The sequence below is a fragment of the Pseudonaja textilis genome, unplaced genomic scaffold (assembly GCF_049901715.1).
Source record: "Pseudonaja textilis isolate UNSWEBS1 unplaced genomic scaffold, rPseTex1.2 PTEXSCF26, whole genome shotgun sequence".
In the NCBI taxonomy this organism is placed as follows: domain Eukaryota; kingdom Metazoa; phylum Chordata; class Lepidosauria; order Squamata; family Elapidae; genus Pseudonaja; species Pseudonaja textilis.
In genome coordinates, this window is record NW_028262877.1 from 370,749 (window position 1) to 385,155 (window position 14,407).

General features: G+C 45.6%; 2 protein-coding genes across 6 annotated transcripts in view; one reads left to right on the plus strand and one right to left on the minus strand.

The window, feature by feature from the left end:
• The window catches only part of LOC148123664 (vomeronasal type-2 receptor 26-like), a 147,864-nt gene extending 145,258 nt beyond the window's left edge, over positions 1-2,606 (plus strand). For 2 of the 5 annotated variants that reach the window (XM_087919105.1, XM_087919107.1), the window contains 2 exons: positions 1,378-1,504; positions 2,366-2,603. In XM_087919105.1, the coding sequence (XP_087775231.1) occupies positions 1,378-1,504; positions 2,366-2,508 (270 nt within the window). In that variant the 3' untranslated portion in view covers positions 2,509-2,603. Of the gene's footprint in view, positions 1-1,377; positions 1,505-2,365 lie in introns of all 5 variants that reach the window. The other 3 variants (XM_087919108.1, XM_087919106.1, XM_087919109.1) reach the window with 3 other exon arrangements.
• LOC148123666 (vomeronasal type-2 receptor 26-like) overlaps positions 1-14,407 on the minus strand; it is a 98,743-nt gene that overhangs the window by 52,732 nt on the left and 31,604 nt on the right. The window lies entirely within an intron of this gene.

Consider the following 14,407-nt stretch of genomic DNA (forward strand, 5'->3'; position numbering starts at 1 on the left):
TAAGCTCTTTTTCTTGCAATTCTTGAAAAATGCTTTTCATACAGTTTAAATGAGTTAACATGTCTCCATTCCTCTCAAGATGTGTTCTAAACAGCTTCCATGTAAGATTGATATGAGCTCCTACACTGTCTCGAACATAAATCCTTTTGAGGTTATCCCAGCAGTCTGCAGCATTTTCCACTCCACGGATATGAATCAGTTGCTGGTCAGACAGGGTGAGACCTATGATGCACAAAGCCTGTTCATTCTTTCGTTCATAGTTCTGTATCAGTTTATAATCCTCTTCATCATTGGGATTTAAGTTTGATACATCTGGCGGGTTTGTTATTATGTTCCACAAACCTTCTCTTCGTAGAAGTAAACTACATTTCATTGACCATGAAACATAGTTTGTTCCATCTAGTCTGGATATCATGGACAGACTTGGCAAATTTACTTGTGCCATTGCTCTTGTGAAAAATAACTATTTAACAAACAGTTTATATTTACAGTAATGTGCAACTCACACCAGCTCTCACTGCTATATCCTGGTTAGTTAGACTGTGCACACTGCTGGGCCCATAACCAATGTTAGTGTTTGGGGACAAACCCCCGAGCAGAGTGCACAGCAGCAGTCAAGCCAGGCAGCCAAATGAGAGTGAGGCTGGGCCCAGGAGTATACACACACTTGAGACAAAAACACTGTTTGTGGTTTTAAATAGGTATTTAATTCATACAGAGATTAAGAAGAGTCATTCAGTCCATATGTCAGTATCTAGTATATCTATCCAGTTACCTAGTCTTTTAAACAGTAAATACAATGTCTTTATCTGCTTGTAAAGCTTCTTCTTCTGATACCTTTCTCTCAAAAACAATGCTGAATCCACAGCTCACCAAGCAGACAGTCCTTGTGTTCAGTAGAGAGAGGTATCTTGCACAGTAGACATCTCATACAGGAGTAAACAGTAGGCAGACAGACAGCAGACTGACCAGAGACCAGTAACACCAGGAAGACCAGGAACTCAAAACCAGGAACAGAAACCAGGAAGTGTTACGTGTCTCTCACTGCCTCTTATTGCAGCTTACAACCGCACCCATAATTATGCAATGACATTGCAGTTTTTGGAGCTTAAAGCTGCAAACACTTAAAACTAGGTTTTATATATTCATTCACCCAAACCAGTTGGTGTATTCATATACCCAACAGAACTAAAGGAAGAATCTTCCAGAAGTTATATCTCCAACCATTTGGAAATAGTGAGAGATTTTGTCTTAACCTAAGTGAAGACCAGAGGCTAATATCTAATATCTTGCCTAATATCCATTTTTACCTCCATTTTCCATGGACAGAGAGTCCTAACACATTTCCTTTGACAATCCTGCTTTTTTTCTGCTCAGTCCTTTCCTCAATCTGAATGTGTGGAAAGTTGTCGTCCTGGATTTGTCAAGAGGGCCCGAAAAGAAGAGCCAGTTTGCTGCTACGACTGCATTCATTGTCCAGAGGGGACCTTCTCCACTCAGAAAGGTGGGTGACACCAGAGGAAAATGGGAGGCCTGGTGGAACTGGATCCATCCAGAGCATTGTCATGAAAGTGTAAATTAAAAAAGATTTTGAAGCATAATTGATTTCCGGTTTATTTCCAAAATGCCCCATTTCTTCTCTAAACAGAAGAGCAAAAAGACTGTGAAGGAAGGTCTGATAGAGAGAGGTGGCAGTGGAAGATTGGGCAAGCTTTACTACTGCCAGAGAAAATATTTCTTCTTTTTAGCTTGGATGTGTCCTTCCTTCCACATTTACTTCTCTAGGAATACCCGAGTTCCTTGAAACACGAGGAATTGTTTTAGGTCCACTCCTGAAAGGAGGATTGCAATACAGTCTACATGGGTTCCCTTTGAGGAACACTGAAAAGGTATTGCTTATATACAAGATACATAATGTGGTGGCATGGACAGTTATGCCTGTTTCTGGCTGCACCCATATCACCACTGCTCCAATGGCCATTCCAAATTATTTGCAGCAGTCACTTGATCCGCCAGCATCCTCTGAGGCAAGTATGACAAGAATTGACACCTGACAGATACGTTTCTCTAGAAAGATTAATTGACTCATTATTTCCCTTTAGTAATGGAGGTTCCTATCAATATTCTGAACATTACAAAGGAAATCTTTCAAGTCCTAAGCCTTCACTCAATTTCATAGCCTGTCAAAAATATACCATAGCTATATTTTTTAACAAGTGATACACTTATTTTCTGTCTCTGGAGATATGAAGAAATCCATCCCAGAAAATGCTCTCAATAATCACTTGTTGCCAAAGAACGTACAATATATCTTGAAATGCAGAGGACAAAGAAATATGCGGTTGGTTTTTTTTCCCCCTCCCAGATACAGAAAAATGCACCAAGTGTCCAGATGATAAATACCCAAATAAAGAAAGAGTCCAATGTATCCCCAAAGTGATAACCTTCCTGTCTTATGAAGAACGTCTGGGCACCATCCTGGTCTCTTTGCCCTATTCTTGTTCCTAACCACAAGCCTTGTTTTAATCATCTTCATCAAATACCGAGAAACTCCCCTTGTCAAAGCCAACAACCGGGACCTCTCCTACATCCTCCTGGTCTCCCTCCTGCTTTCCTTCTTGTCTTCTTCTCTTTTCATTGGTCAACCAAGGAAGGTCAAGCCACCTGGTTCTCCGAGTAGAAAAGGCAGAGACTTGTGGCTTTTGCCACATGGAAGAGGTGTTTATCCAGAGGTGGAATTCAGTAGGTTTTGACCAGTTGTGGAGAACTGGTAGTGGAAATTTTGAGTGGTTCGGAGAACTGGCAAATACTGCCTCTGACTGGCCTTGCCCCCATCTGTTCTCTGCCTCCCACTGAGTCCCAGCTGATTGGCTGGATGGGTTGCCCTGCACAGGAGAACGGAGCGGGAAAGCAGGTTAGTCGGGAGAGGAAGGAATGGGCTTTTGAAGTAACTTTCCACAGCCATGCCCACCAAACCATGCCCACCAAGCCCCACCCACAAACCCATGCCCACAGAACCTGTAGTAAAAAATTTGATCCCCACCACAGCGATTATCCCACAATTTCACTTTCCTCCATCACTACCCACAACATTGGACACTCGGCCATCTCACACTCTAGGAATCTCCAATTTTAGTATCTCACATTAATCTGTGAAAATGTTTCCAAATTTACCACCCCAAATTCAATAAGAACTAAGGCAGGACTGGAATTCAAAAGTCTCCTGGTGATCCGCTCAATGTCCCCCCGGAAGTTTTCCTGTCTGAGGGAGGATTAGAACTCAAAGCCTCCTGAATATTGGCTGATACAACCAACAAGTCCTAAATCAATTATTGTCAGGAAGCTCACTCAAAATGACTGGCAATTCATGCAAAAAAATTAGGCTATGCGTTTCCCAGAAGATGAGTAGGCTCCATAAACAATGCCATTGTTTCATTTGAGGAATGAAGGCGGAGATGGAAGGTTCTGGAAACACCATTTTACAGGATGCACCTTCTTTAGGCCCGACTGCCACTGTTTTTCTTTGTACAACACCTGAGCTAAGGAATCTCTGAAACATTGTCTTGGGTTTAGGTCCAGGGGCCACAGGACAAGTCTCCCATCCTAAAACGTATCCTGATCCCTTTCTATTATTATTTTTTTTGGAAAAAAAGTTTTATTGACTTTAACAACAAACAAAAACACATAAAACATAAAAACATCATCCTCCTTCATGAATTTACAGACAGTGTATCGGTTGGTTTACCACTTTTTTTGTGCATCCATTTCATAGTCTCCATTGTAGTTATATTACATAATAGCTCATATTATCAATCAACAATTATATAGCCTGGTATCATTGTTAAACAATCATTTGACTATAATTTTATTAATTCATACTTTAACAAGATAACTATAGTTTACTTAATTTATTTTATAACAAATCATAAAGTCATAACAAGTCTATCTTAATAAAATTTTATAAAGATAGTATCAATATATATATATATATATATATATATATATATATATATATATATATATATATATATATATATATATTTGTTTCTGAGGTTTGGTTGTGGATCTTTGGTTGTTCGGGTTTTCTCCCGCGTAAGATTCAAAGTATCTAGGCAACGTTTCGATGAAGTCTCATTCATCATCTTCAGGCTTCTGTCTTTGGCTCTGTGCTTCTCAGAGTAATGTGAGATTGCAGCTGCTTCCTCCTTTTAACTGCCAGTGGGGTGGGACTTGATTGGGTGGGGGCTTGGCTGTGTTCTGATTGGGTGGGGTGTGTTCTCATTGGTAGGGGTTTGGCTGTGTTCTGATTGGTTGGGGGTGTTGGGTATATGGATACACCAACTAGGATTTGGGTAAATAAATATGTAAACCGAGGTTTAAGTGTTTGTAGCTTTAAGCAAAAAACTGCAATGTCATTAAGGGTGCGGTTGCAGGCAGCAATAAAGGCAGTAAGGGAAACGTAACAGTCCTGGTCACTGGCTTCGCTGGCTGCTGTGGTTGCTGGCTGCTGTGGTTCCTGGCTGTTCTGGTTCCTGCTTCTGGTCTGGTCTTACTGCTCTCTGCCTGCCTGCTGTTTTGGAACGTCTGCTTGTTAATGTTTGGTGGCTACTGTGCTGAACAAAAGGACTATTCCCTGGTGAGCTGATATCCTGTGTATACTCAGCGTTGTCTTCGAGAGAAAGGTATCGGGAGGAGAAGATTTACAAGCAGATAAGGACATACTGACTAGTTAATGAACTCAGTTACTGGATGGATATATTTGTGTGTAACATATGGACTGATTGACAATGCTTAAACTCTGAATTAATTAAACAACTATTTAAAACAACAAACAGTGTTTTTGTCTCCAGTGTGTGTATACTCTTGGGCCCAGCTCTCTCATTTGGCTGCCTGGCTTGACTGCTGCTGCATACTCTGCTTGGGGGTTTATCCCCAAACACTAACATTGGTTATGGGCCCAGTGAGCACAGTCTAACTAACCAGGTTATAGCAGTGAGAGTTTTGGTCTGAGTTGCACATTACTGTAAAATACAAACTGTTTGTTAAATAGTTATATATCTCAAGAGCAATGGCACAAGTAAATTTGCCAAATCTGTCCATGATATCCAGACTAGATGGAACAAACTATGTTTCATGGTCAATGAAATGTTTTACTTCTACGAAGAGAAGGTTTGTGGGACATAATAACAAACCCACCAGATGTATCTAACTTAAATCCTAATGATGAAGAGGATTATAAACTGATACAAGACTATGAACGAAAAAATGAGCAGGCTTTATGCATCATAGGACTGACTCTCTCAGACCAGCAACTCATCCATATCCGTGGAGAGGAAAATGCTGCTAACTGCTGGGATAACATCAAGAAGATTTATGTTCGAGACAGTGTAGGAGCTCATATCAATCTTACACGGAAGCTGTTTGGAACACATCTTGAGAAGAATGGAGACATGTTAACTCATTTAAACTGTATGAAAAGCATTTTTCAAGAATTACAAGAAAAAGAGCTTATCTTTAATGAGTTGCAACAAGTATACATCATACTGTCTTCATTGGATCGAAGCTATGATGATTTTGTGACTGCATTAGAGGTATTGCCAAAAGACAGTTTATCAGTAACTGAGATTACCGGCAGGCTATTAGAAGAAGCCAGAAGAAGGTGTGAGCGTGACCAGCTGAGAGAAGATAAACCTAATAAAGAAGAGAAATTATCTTCAAAGCTGGAAAGAAACCAACTTAGTAAAGTAAAGCACCCGGAAAAAGAGAATTTATCTTCGACGGCATACACAATTAAAAAGTGTTTTAATTATGGAGGCAGAGGACATTTGGCAAGATTCTGCAGAAAAGAAAAGAAGCCAAAGAAATCCTTTGAACTAGCCATGTTTAGCAATTGTGATGTGAAGAATGATTTATGGGTGGTGGACAGTGGTGCATCCCACTGCATCACGAGAGATAAGACAAAGTTTATAAAAATGTCTACAAGCTCTCAACATATATCACTTGCGAATGGCTGGCACCTCAAGGCCAAGGGTGAAGGTATTGCATATTGTCCATGTTTAAACCAGAATATAAAAATGTTATATGTACCACAGTTAAAGATGAACTTACTTTCTGTAAGAGTATTAGACAAACTAGGTTATGTAATTACATTTAAGGATAATAATTGCATAACTGAAAAAGATAACAAAAGGGTAACTGCAGATTTAAATGGAACATTGTATGTATTACATGACAGTGAGAAAGGGGAGGCACAGACTGTATTTAACAATATAAAGCCTCATAATGAATGTATCCATTTATTGCATAGGCGTTTGGGGCATGTAAATTTTAAAATGCTAAAACGTACAGTAGAGTTATCTGATGGAATAAGGTTAAAACCTTGTGATAGATATTTGCGTTGTAATGTCTGCTGTGAAGATAAGAGTAAAATATTGCCTGCAAATAGGCTAAATGGTTTCAAAACAAAAGAACCTTTAGAAGTAGTATTTGCAGACATTATAGGTCCAAAGAAACCCAGTATGGGGGTGCTCGATATATACTGAGCATTATGGACCATTACTCTAAATATGGGTTTTGCTACCTAATGAAAAGCAAAACTGAAACATATCAACATTTCTTCAACTGGTTAAAGTTTGCAGAAAGAAAAACCAAACGGCAACTGATAACCCTGGTGACAGATAATGGTACGGAATTTGTTAACAGCAAATTCCAGAATAGATTAAAGGCAGCTGGAATAGCTCACAAGACATCTGCACCATACAGACCACAACACAACGCATTTATTGAAAGGCGAGGCCAAACATTGCAGGCAATGACCCGTACTATGTTAACCGATTCTGGGTTACCTGATTCTTTGTGGGGGGAGGCCATAATGTGTGCTAATAATTTATTAAATAACATTGTTAACTCAACTACTGGTGAAATACCATTCACCATGTGGCATGGCAGGAAGCCTGATCTGAGTTACCTGCACACATTTGGTGCACCAGCATGGGTGCATATCCCTACACAACTCAGGCGTAAAGGGCAACACAGAGTTAAACAATTATTCTTCGTTGGTTACCAAGCTAACCATAGGGCATATAGATTTTGGGAGAAAGGCACATCTAAGGTGTTATGTAGTGCTAATGCCCAATTTCTAGAGCACGTAGGATGGGATAAGTTAGAACAGGATAACAATAAAGAAGTACTTATTGAATCCTATAGAAATCCCATTAAGTATCCCTGTAACTTTAAAAATGAAGTAAAGCAAGAAGTACAGGAAGAGATAGAGCCCATAGAGGAAGAAATAGCTGAGCTAGCTGAGGAACATGAACAGGTAGTAATTCAAAAAAGTCCTCAAACAAGCCCTGTAATTCCCAGAAGAACTACACGAATATCTAGACCGCCTGATAGATACCAGGCTAATACAGTGTGCCAGGAAAATAGAATCCCATATACTGTGGATGAGATAAAAAGGTATCCTTCTAAAGAAAAGGAAAATTGGTATGCAGCAATGAATAAGGAATTGAAATCCTTGAAGGATATGAAAGTATATGAAAACGTGAGATTACCTAGTGATATAAAACCCATTGGCTGCAAATGGATTTTTAAGATAAAAACTGATAAGGATGGAAATATAATCCATAAGGCACGATTAGTAGCCCAAGGCTTTAGGCAAAGTGCCAATGACTATGATGAAGTATTTGCACCTAGTCTTAAAGCAGCAACATTAAGGGCAGCATTAGTGTGGGCAGCAAGCAAGAAATATATAGTTAACCATCTAGATGTGGAAACTGCTTACTTGCATGCTCCACTAAGACATACTGTATATATGAAAACGCCTAATGGAGTTAAAGGTGAAAATAATAATGATTGTTGGTTGTTAAAAAAGAGCCTCTATGGTCTTAAACAATCGGGCTATGAATGGAACCAGTATCTTGTAAAGGAACTAAACAATATAGGGTTTAAAGCTGGTTTAGCCGACCCATGTCTATTTAAAAGGGAGAAAAATGGGAAAATATCATTATTATTGTTGTTTACTGATGATATTGCTCTGATTACTAAGACTAATGATGAAGCAAATGAAATAATAGCATCATTAGCCAAGAAAATAAAAATCAAGCAATTAGGGGAGATAAAGAGATATCTAGGTTTGAATATACTGAAAACACAGAAAGGTTTTAAGATATCTCAGGAAAATAAGATATCTAAATTGCTAATAGATTATAAGATGGAACTTTGTAAGCCTGCAAAGACTCCAATGAGTCAGGATATTTGCAAAATGGATACTCAAAGTCCCAAGTTCGATAAGGTATTATATCAATCTTTGATTGGTAGCTTATCATACATTAGCAATTGGTCAAGGCCAGATATAGCTTTTAGTATTAATCAACTGGCACGACATAATAATGATCCACTTCAATGTCATTGGAATGCATTGAAGAGAATCTTAAGATATCTTAAAGGAACATTACACCATGCACTGTATCTAGAACCAAAAGGTGATCTCATACTGAGTGCTTATGCAGATGCTAGTTTTGCAGCAGAAAGAGACACTAGAAAGTCGACTTCAGGAACAGCCATAATGCTGGGTAAGACATTAATAGGTTGGAAGTCAATAAGACAACAGCATATAAGTTTGTCTACTATGGAGGCAGAATTCTCCTGTTTATCGCTATTATGTACTGAATTAATTATGTATAAACAAATGATGAACGATATGGGTATAACTGTAAATTATCCTATAATCGTACATGAAGATAATCAGGCAGCAATTCAAATGGCCACAAATATTGCAGTCAAAACGAGGAGCAAACATACGGATTTAAGGTATCTAAACGTTAGACAATCTATACAGAGTAAAATGATACAGCTGGAGTACTGCATGTCGGAGGACAATGTAGCTGATAATTTTACTAAAGCCCAAGGTGCCATTAAGCACCTAGAGAGTTGTGAAAAGTATGGGTTTTAGAATGTAAAGGTATTATATATTTATATCACCCAAAAGGGGAGAATGTTGGGTATATGGATACACCAACTAGGTTTGGGTGAATAAATATGTAAACCGAGGTTTAAGTGTTTGTAGCTTTAAGCACAAAACTGCAATGTCATTAAGGGTGCGGTTGCAAGCAGCAATAAAGGCAGTAAGAGAAACGTAACAGTCCTGGCTGCTGTGGTTCCTGGCTGCTGTGGTTCCTGACTGTTTTCCCTGGCTGTTCTGGTTCCTGCTCCTGGTCTGGTCTTACTGCTCACTGCCTGCTCTCTGCTTACTGCTGATACCGTTTCTAATGAACAAAAGGACTATTCCCTTGATGAGCTGGTAAGCTGGTATCCTGTGTATACTCAGCGTTGTATTCGAGAGAAAGGTATCGGGAGGAGAAGATTTACAAGCAGATAAGGACATACTGACTAGTTAATGGACTCAGTTACTGGATGGATATATTTGTGTATGACATATGGACTGATTGACAATGCTTAAACTCTGAATTAATTAAACAACTATTTAAAACAACAAACAGTGTTTTTGTCTCCAGTGTGTGTATACTCTTGGGCCCAGCCTCTCTCATTTGGCTGCCTGGCTTGACTGCTGCTGCATACTCTGCTTGGAGGTTTATCCCCAAACACTAACAGGGGGTTAGCCGTGTTCTGATTGGTTGGAGGCGTGTTCTGTTCAGGTGGGGGCTTGGTTGTGCTCAGGTTAGTCTTAGTCCCGAGTTATATCTTATTTCTTTTCGACTTTCTCTTCCTGGGGTTTTTTGTTGCGATATTTCAGTTAGAATGTATCTTTTGGAAGTCTTGTTGAGATTTTGCTGAAAGTTCTTTTTAATTCCAGGCAGTCTCCTCCCTTCCAGGTCCTGCCCTTTTATTCTTTTTCTCTCCTGTTTTCAAAAGCTTTTAATTATCCAGAAATCTTTATTATCCCTTTGACTTTTTATTTTCAGCATTAAATGCCTATTGATGTCAAAGTGGATTTTTTTTCCAATTTCTTGCTTAAGTCTCTTAGCTGTCAGTATAGGAAAAAGGAGAAAACCAAATCTTTTCCCTTTTCTCTCTCCTTCGCAGCTTAAAAATCTTCTTAGGGAACAAGGTTATTGTTTTTTAACAGTTTCAATTCCAGGATATCTTATTTGCTGCTTTTGCTGTTTGACCCGGTCAACCAAAACTATCTCTTATCTTCCTCCTGCACATTCTTTTCCGGTCGAGTTCTTCTTTGTGGTGGCCATTTCTGACCACCGCTGCAATCGCCTTCGGGAAAGGGAGTAATGGCCAGCTGTGGAGAGATGCGGTAGGCAGTCTCCCCCCTCTTCACCACCTCTACAGGGTGGCTTAGCCCCGAAACCAGCCGGCTCGGGGTGCTCCAGCGGCAAGCACGGATCGAAGCCTCACAGAGACGAGGTTTCGGTCTGTCGCTGAAGAAGCTCAAACCAGAAGTCCCCTGGAACCCTTTTTTTGAACTATGACCATCTGGCAGATGGTGCAGAATAATAAAAACGAGGACAAATAGGCTGAAAAACAGCTTCTATCCCAGGGCAGGAGCTCTGTTGAATTCTGCTGTATAGTGCGGTCTTGGTGTGGTGTCATGGGTGGGGTTTCGGTTCAGTGTGTGGAGGGTGAAGGATGTTTGCGTTTATTTTCATGGTTATGATGTGCACTGAAGATTTCGTTGAACAAGGTACAATGACATTAAACTCAACCACTGTCCCTTTTTCCCTCCCCTGCAGAGGGGAGAGAAGGGCGGCCTGGAGGGGCCTTTCCTGCCCCCAGAAGCCCCTCCTGCTCCTGGGAAGCTCCCCCCTCCCTGAGCCGCCCCCCCCATCCTGGTTCCTGCCCCTCCACGAGGGGGGACTTCGCTCCTGGGAGCCCCCCCACTTGGCTCCTCTCTCTTGGGGGACAATAGAGGCCCAGGAGGAGAGACCAGGGTCCTTGTCCAGGCGCTGGGAGGGAGTCGCAGCACTTTGGGTGGGGGGGCTCCGTTATGGTCGTAAGTTGAGGACCCTCTAGAGGCTCATTTGGAGGCCTCCTTCCCAAATGGGGCAGCCACATTGAACACAAAGACCCACAATGGCGACCAAAGGCCCAGAGTGCGACTGTGACGAAGCGAGGCAGGTGGGGCCTCCTGGGACTTTGCTGCCTTCCTTACCTGGGCTGGGTCCCCACTTGGATCCCCCAGAGAGACACACACACACACACAAACTCACGGAGTGTGGCTGTTGGGGGGGCTGTGCAGGGTCCCTCTTGCCCGGGGGATCCCCTCCATTCCAGCCTCCCCTCCTGGCCAGGGAGACAAGGAAGGAAGTGGGGGTGGAAGGGCTGGATCCTCTCCCTCTGCGGTCCTTTTGCCAGCCCTGAACCGGGAGGAGGGAAGGGATCTGGGCCAAGCAAAGGGGAAGGGAGGCCTTTGCTCCGTCCGGTCTTGGCCCCAGGAGAGGCGGGCAGGGAGGCTCTGCTCCCCAGGAAGGAGCCTCCTTCTTCAGCCGGGCAAAGGCCTCCCCTCCACCACCCCAAACCCAGCTCCTGTCTCCAGGGACAGGGGGGCCGGGAAGGGATCCAAGTGGGACCCCCAGCCTCCCCCACCTGAACCTCAGGGGCCCCTCCTGCTCCGGCCACAGAGGGTGGGGGAGGCAGCCCCCATTTCCCAGGGTCCCTCCTGGCAGCCCCCCTCCCTGAAGTGGGGGGTCTGGGGAGCCCCAGACTGGCGCTTCCTCCTTCCTGGGGGCTGCTTGTCCTGAGGCTGAGCCAGAGTCCCCCCCAGGCCCCTTTCCCAGAAGGACGGGGGGGGGGGGGGGGGCTTCCCCTCCCTCGGCTGCTCTGCAACCCCCCCTTTCCCTCCTGGGGCTTTGCAAAGGGGGGTTTCCCTCCTTCCTCTTGGCCAGAGAGAATGGGGGGGGCTGGTATCCCCCCCTCCCCAAACGCCCCCCTCCCAGTCTGCGCATGGGACCCCCAGCAATGCTGCCACCAGCTGCTCCCCTGCAGGGAAGTCCTGGATTGTCTGGGGGAGGGGAGGGGAGGACAGTGGCCGCCCCCCCCTTTTGCTTGGCATTTGTGGGGAGACCCCTAAAGGCGAGAGTCCTTCCCGGGCCTCCCAAAGAGCATCCAAACGTTCCTGGCATCAAGTGGGAAAGAAGCCTCAAAGGAGAGAAACTCCTGCACTGGCTGCGATTGGGGCTCGGAGGGGACAGGAACCCCCCCCCCTCCTTGCGAGCCCCCCGCCCCGCTCCAGCCTGCCCTCTGGCGGGACCCCCTTCCTGGGGAGGCTCCTCCCTGCCAGACCCTCTTGCAGCCTCTTGGACCCGGGGGAGGCGGGGGGGGGCGCATCTCTAGGTGCAAAGGGCGGGGGGGGACACAATGTACCCGGGAAGAAGCCCCCCCCTCTTCCCCCTCCCCCCCCCGGGATTTCCCATCAGGCTGGGGAGCGAGAGAGGCAGACGCGCATGCTCAGTCCCTTTCTTGAGGCTCGCAGGCCGCCTGCGGAGGGCGCCCCCTGGTGGTCCCGGCCAGCCACGGCAGCGCCCCTTGCGAGAGGGAGGCGGGAGAGGGACGCGCCTTTGCGCCCCAATCCCGGCGGCCTTGAGACCAGACGGGTGCGGGGAGGGGATGATGGGACACGGAGGAGCTCAGCCCTCGAGAAAGGCCCAGGGAGGCCCTGTAGTCGTACTTCGTGGGTGATAGAGAGTTCGTCTCTCTCATCTCCGCCTGCCAGAGCAGAGTGCAGCGCAAGGGTTAAGCCCAGAGAGTTGTGACATCCTAGAGCGGAAAGGAGGACCCGCTTCCTTCCGCGTGGAATTCTCTCCTCCCCCCCCCCACCCCGTACATAAACCACTGCGGGCAACATTCTCTCGCGCATGCTCTGTTCGCCCTCTGAAGCCGCCCAGGGTTGGAGGCTTCAGGATGGGCGGGAGGGGGTCGCAGGAGGCAATCCGGCTTTGCTTTGCTGCCTCTCCCCGGGACTTGGCCCCTCCCTTTGCTCCGCCTTGGACTGCTGGGGGGGGCGCTGGGGGGACTTGGCGTGCAGGCACCGCCGGGGACCTTATGGGGGGGCTGCGGGGAGGCGCAGTGTCTTCTGTAGTCCGCGTCATCTATGCCTGACTGATCGAGGCGCAGCGCAAGGGTTAAGGCCAGAGAGCTACGAGGTGCTAGAGCGGAAAGGAATGCCTACTTCCGGCCTTCCTTGGAAAAGAGCCTCACAGGTGGAATCGTCTCTCCCTCCAGCTGCTCCGGGCAACGTTCGCTCGCGCATGCGCCCTTCTTCCTCTGAAACTGCTGCTGCCGGCTTTCTGCGCCCGACGCTGCGAGGCTTCCCCGGGGCGGGAAGGAGGGGGTGGTGGTGTCGCGCGATGGGAATCGGCTCTGCTCTGCCCCCCCGGGGAGGCGGGGCCAGGATTGAGCTCCTCCCCTTTCCCCGCCTTGAACTGCTCGGGTGGGGCCCCTGGAGCGATGGTGGGACTTTGTGCGCAGGGAGGGCTGGGTCTTTTTTGGGGGGGGGGTCCTAGAGGCTGCTGGGGGGAAGCAAAGGGCCTTTCGGGGTTCCCCCCTTGGGCGCGGGGGGGAGGAGTGGGGAAGGCGGCGGGAAAAGGGCCTGGGTGCCCCTCCCCGTGGGAAAGGAGCGGCGGATTTTCCCACGCCTGGCAAGATTCCACCCTGGGGGGAGGGGAGAAATCCTGGGATGTATAGAATCTATACTGTCTCTATAGACTCTCTAGGATGGGGAGAATGTCCGTTGGAGGTTGGACTTCTCTCCCTCTCTCTCTCTCTCTCTCACACACACACACACTTGTGACTGTATGATTTTAACTTTGTTGCTTGTATCCTAATGATTTTTTGACTGTTTCCTAGTATGATTTGATTGCTTATTGTTTCCTGTGATTATCATTAAGTGTTGTACCTGATGATGCTTGATGAATGTCTCTTTTCTTTTATGGACACTGAGAGCATTTGCACCAAGACAGATTCCTTGTGTGTCCAATCACACTTGGCCAATGAAGCATTCATACACACACACACACTCACCACAAATTGAGCAGGCCAACTTGAATGCTAACCAACCTAGCTGGGCTGCCCAGCGGCCTCCCTCTTCTGCCTCTGCAGGGACCCCAAAGGTGGTTTGCCCAGCCATGGCCCCAATGGGAAGAGGGGGAAAGGAGTTGCCCAACCACAGCCAGGACCCCCAACCCTCCTGGGCATAAAGAGGGGCCTTGTGGGGGGAGGAGAAACTTTCAGGCCTTGAATTGTAAGGAAGCAGAGATGGAGAAGGGGCTTCTTGGGGGCTCCATTTGCCCTTCTTTTCCCCAGGGGAGCAAACTTTGCTGGGAAGGGATCCAGGCAGCCCTGATCTTTAAGGAGGAGAGAAGTTCAAAGTTCTCAAATTGTTCAGTGAAACTTTTTGCCTGAAGCCAAGTTCTCCAGCAGGGAAAGTTTCCATCCCTCC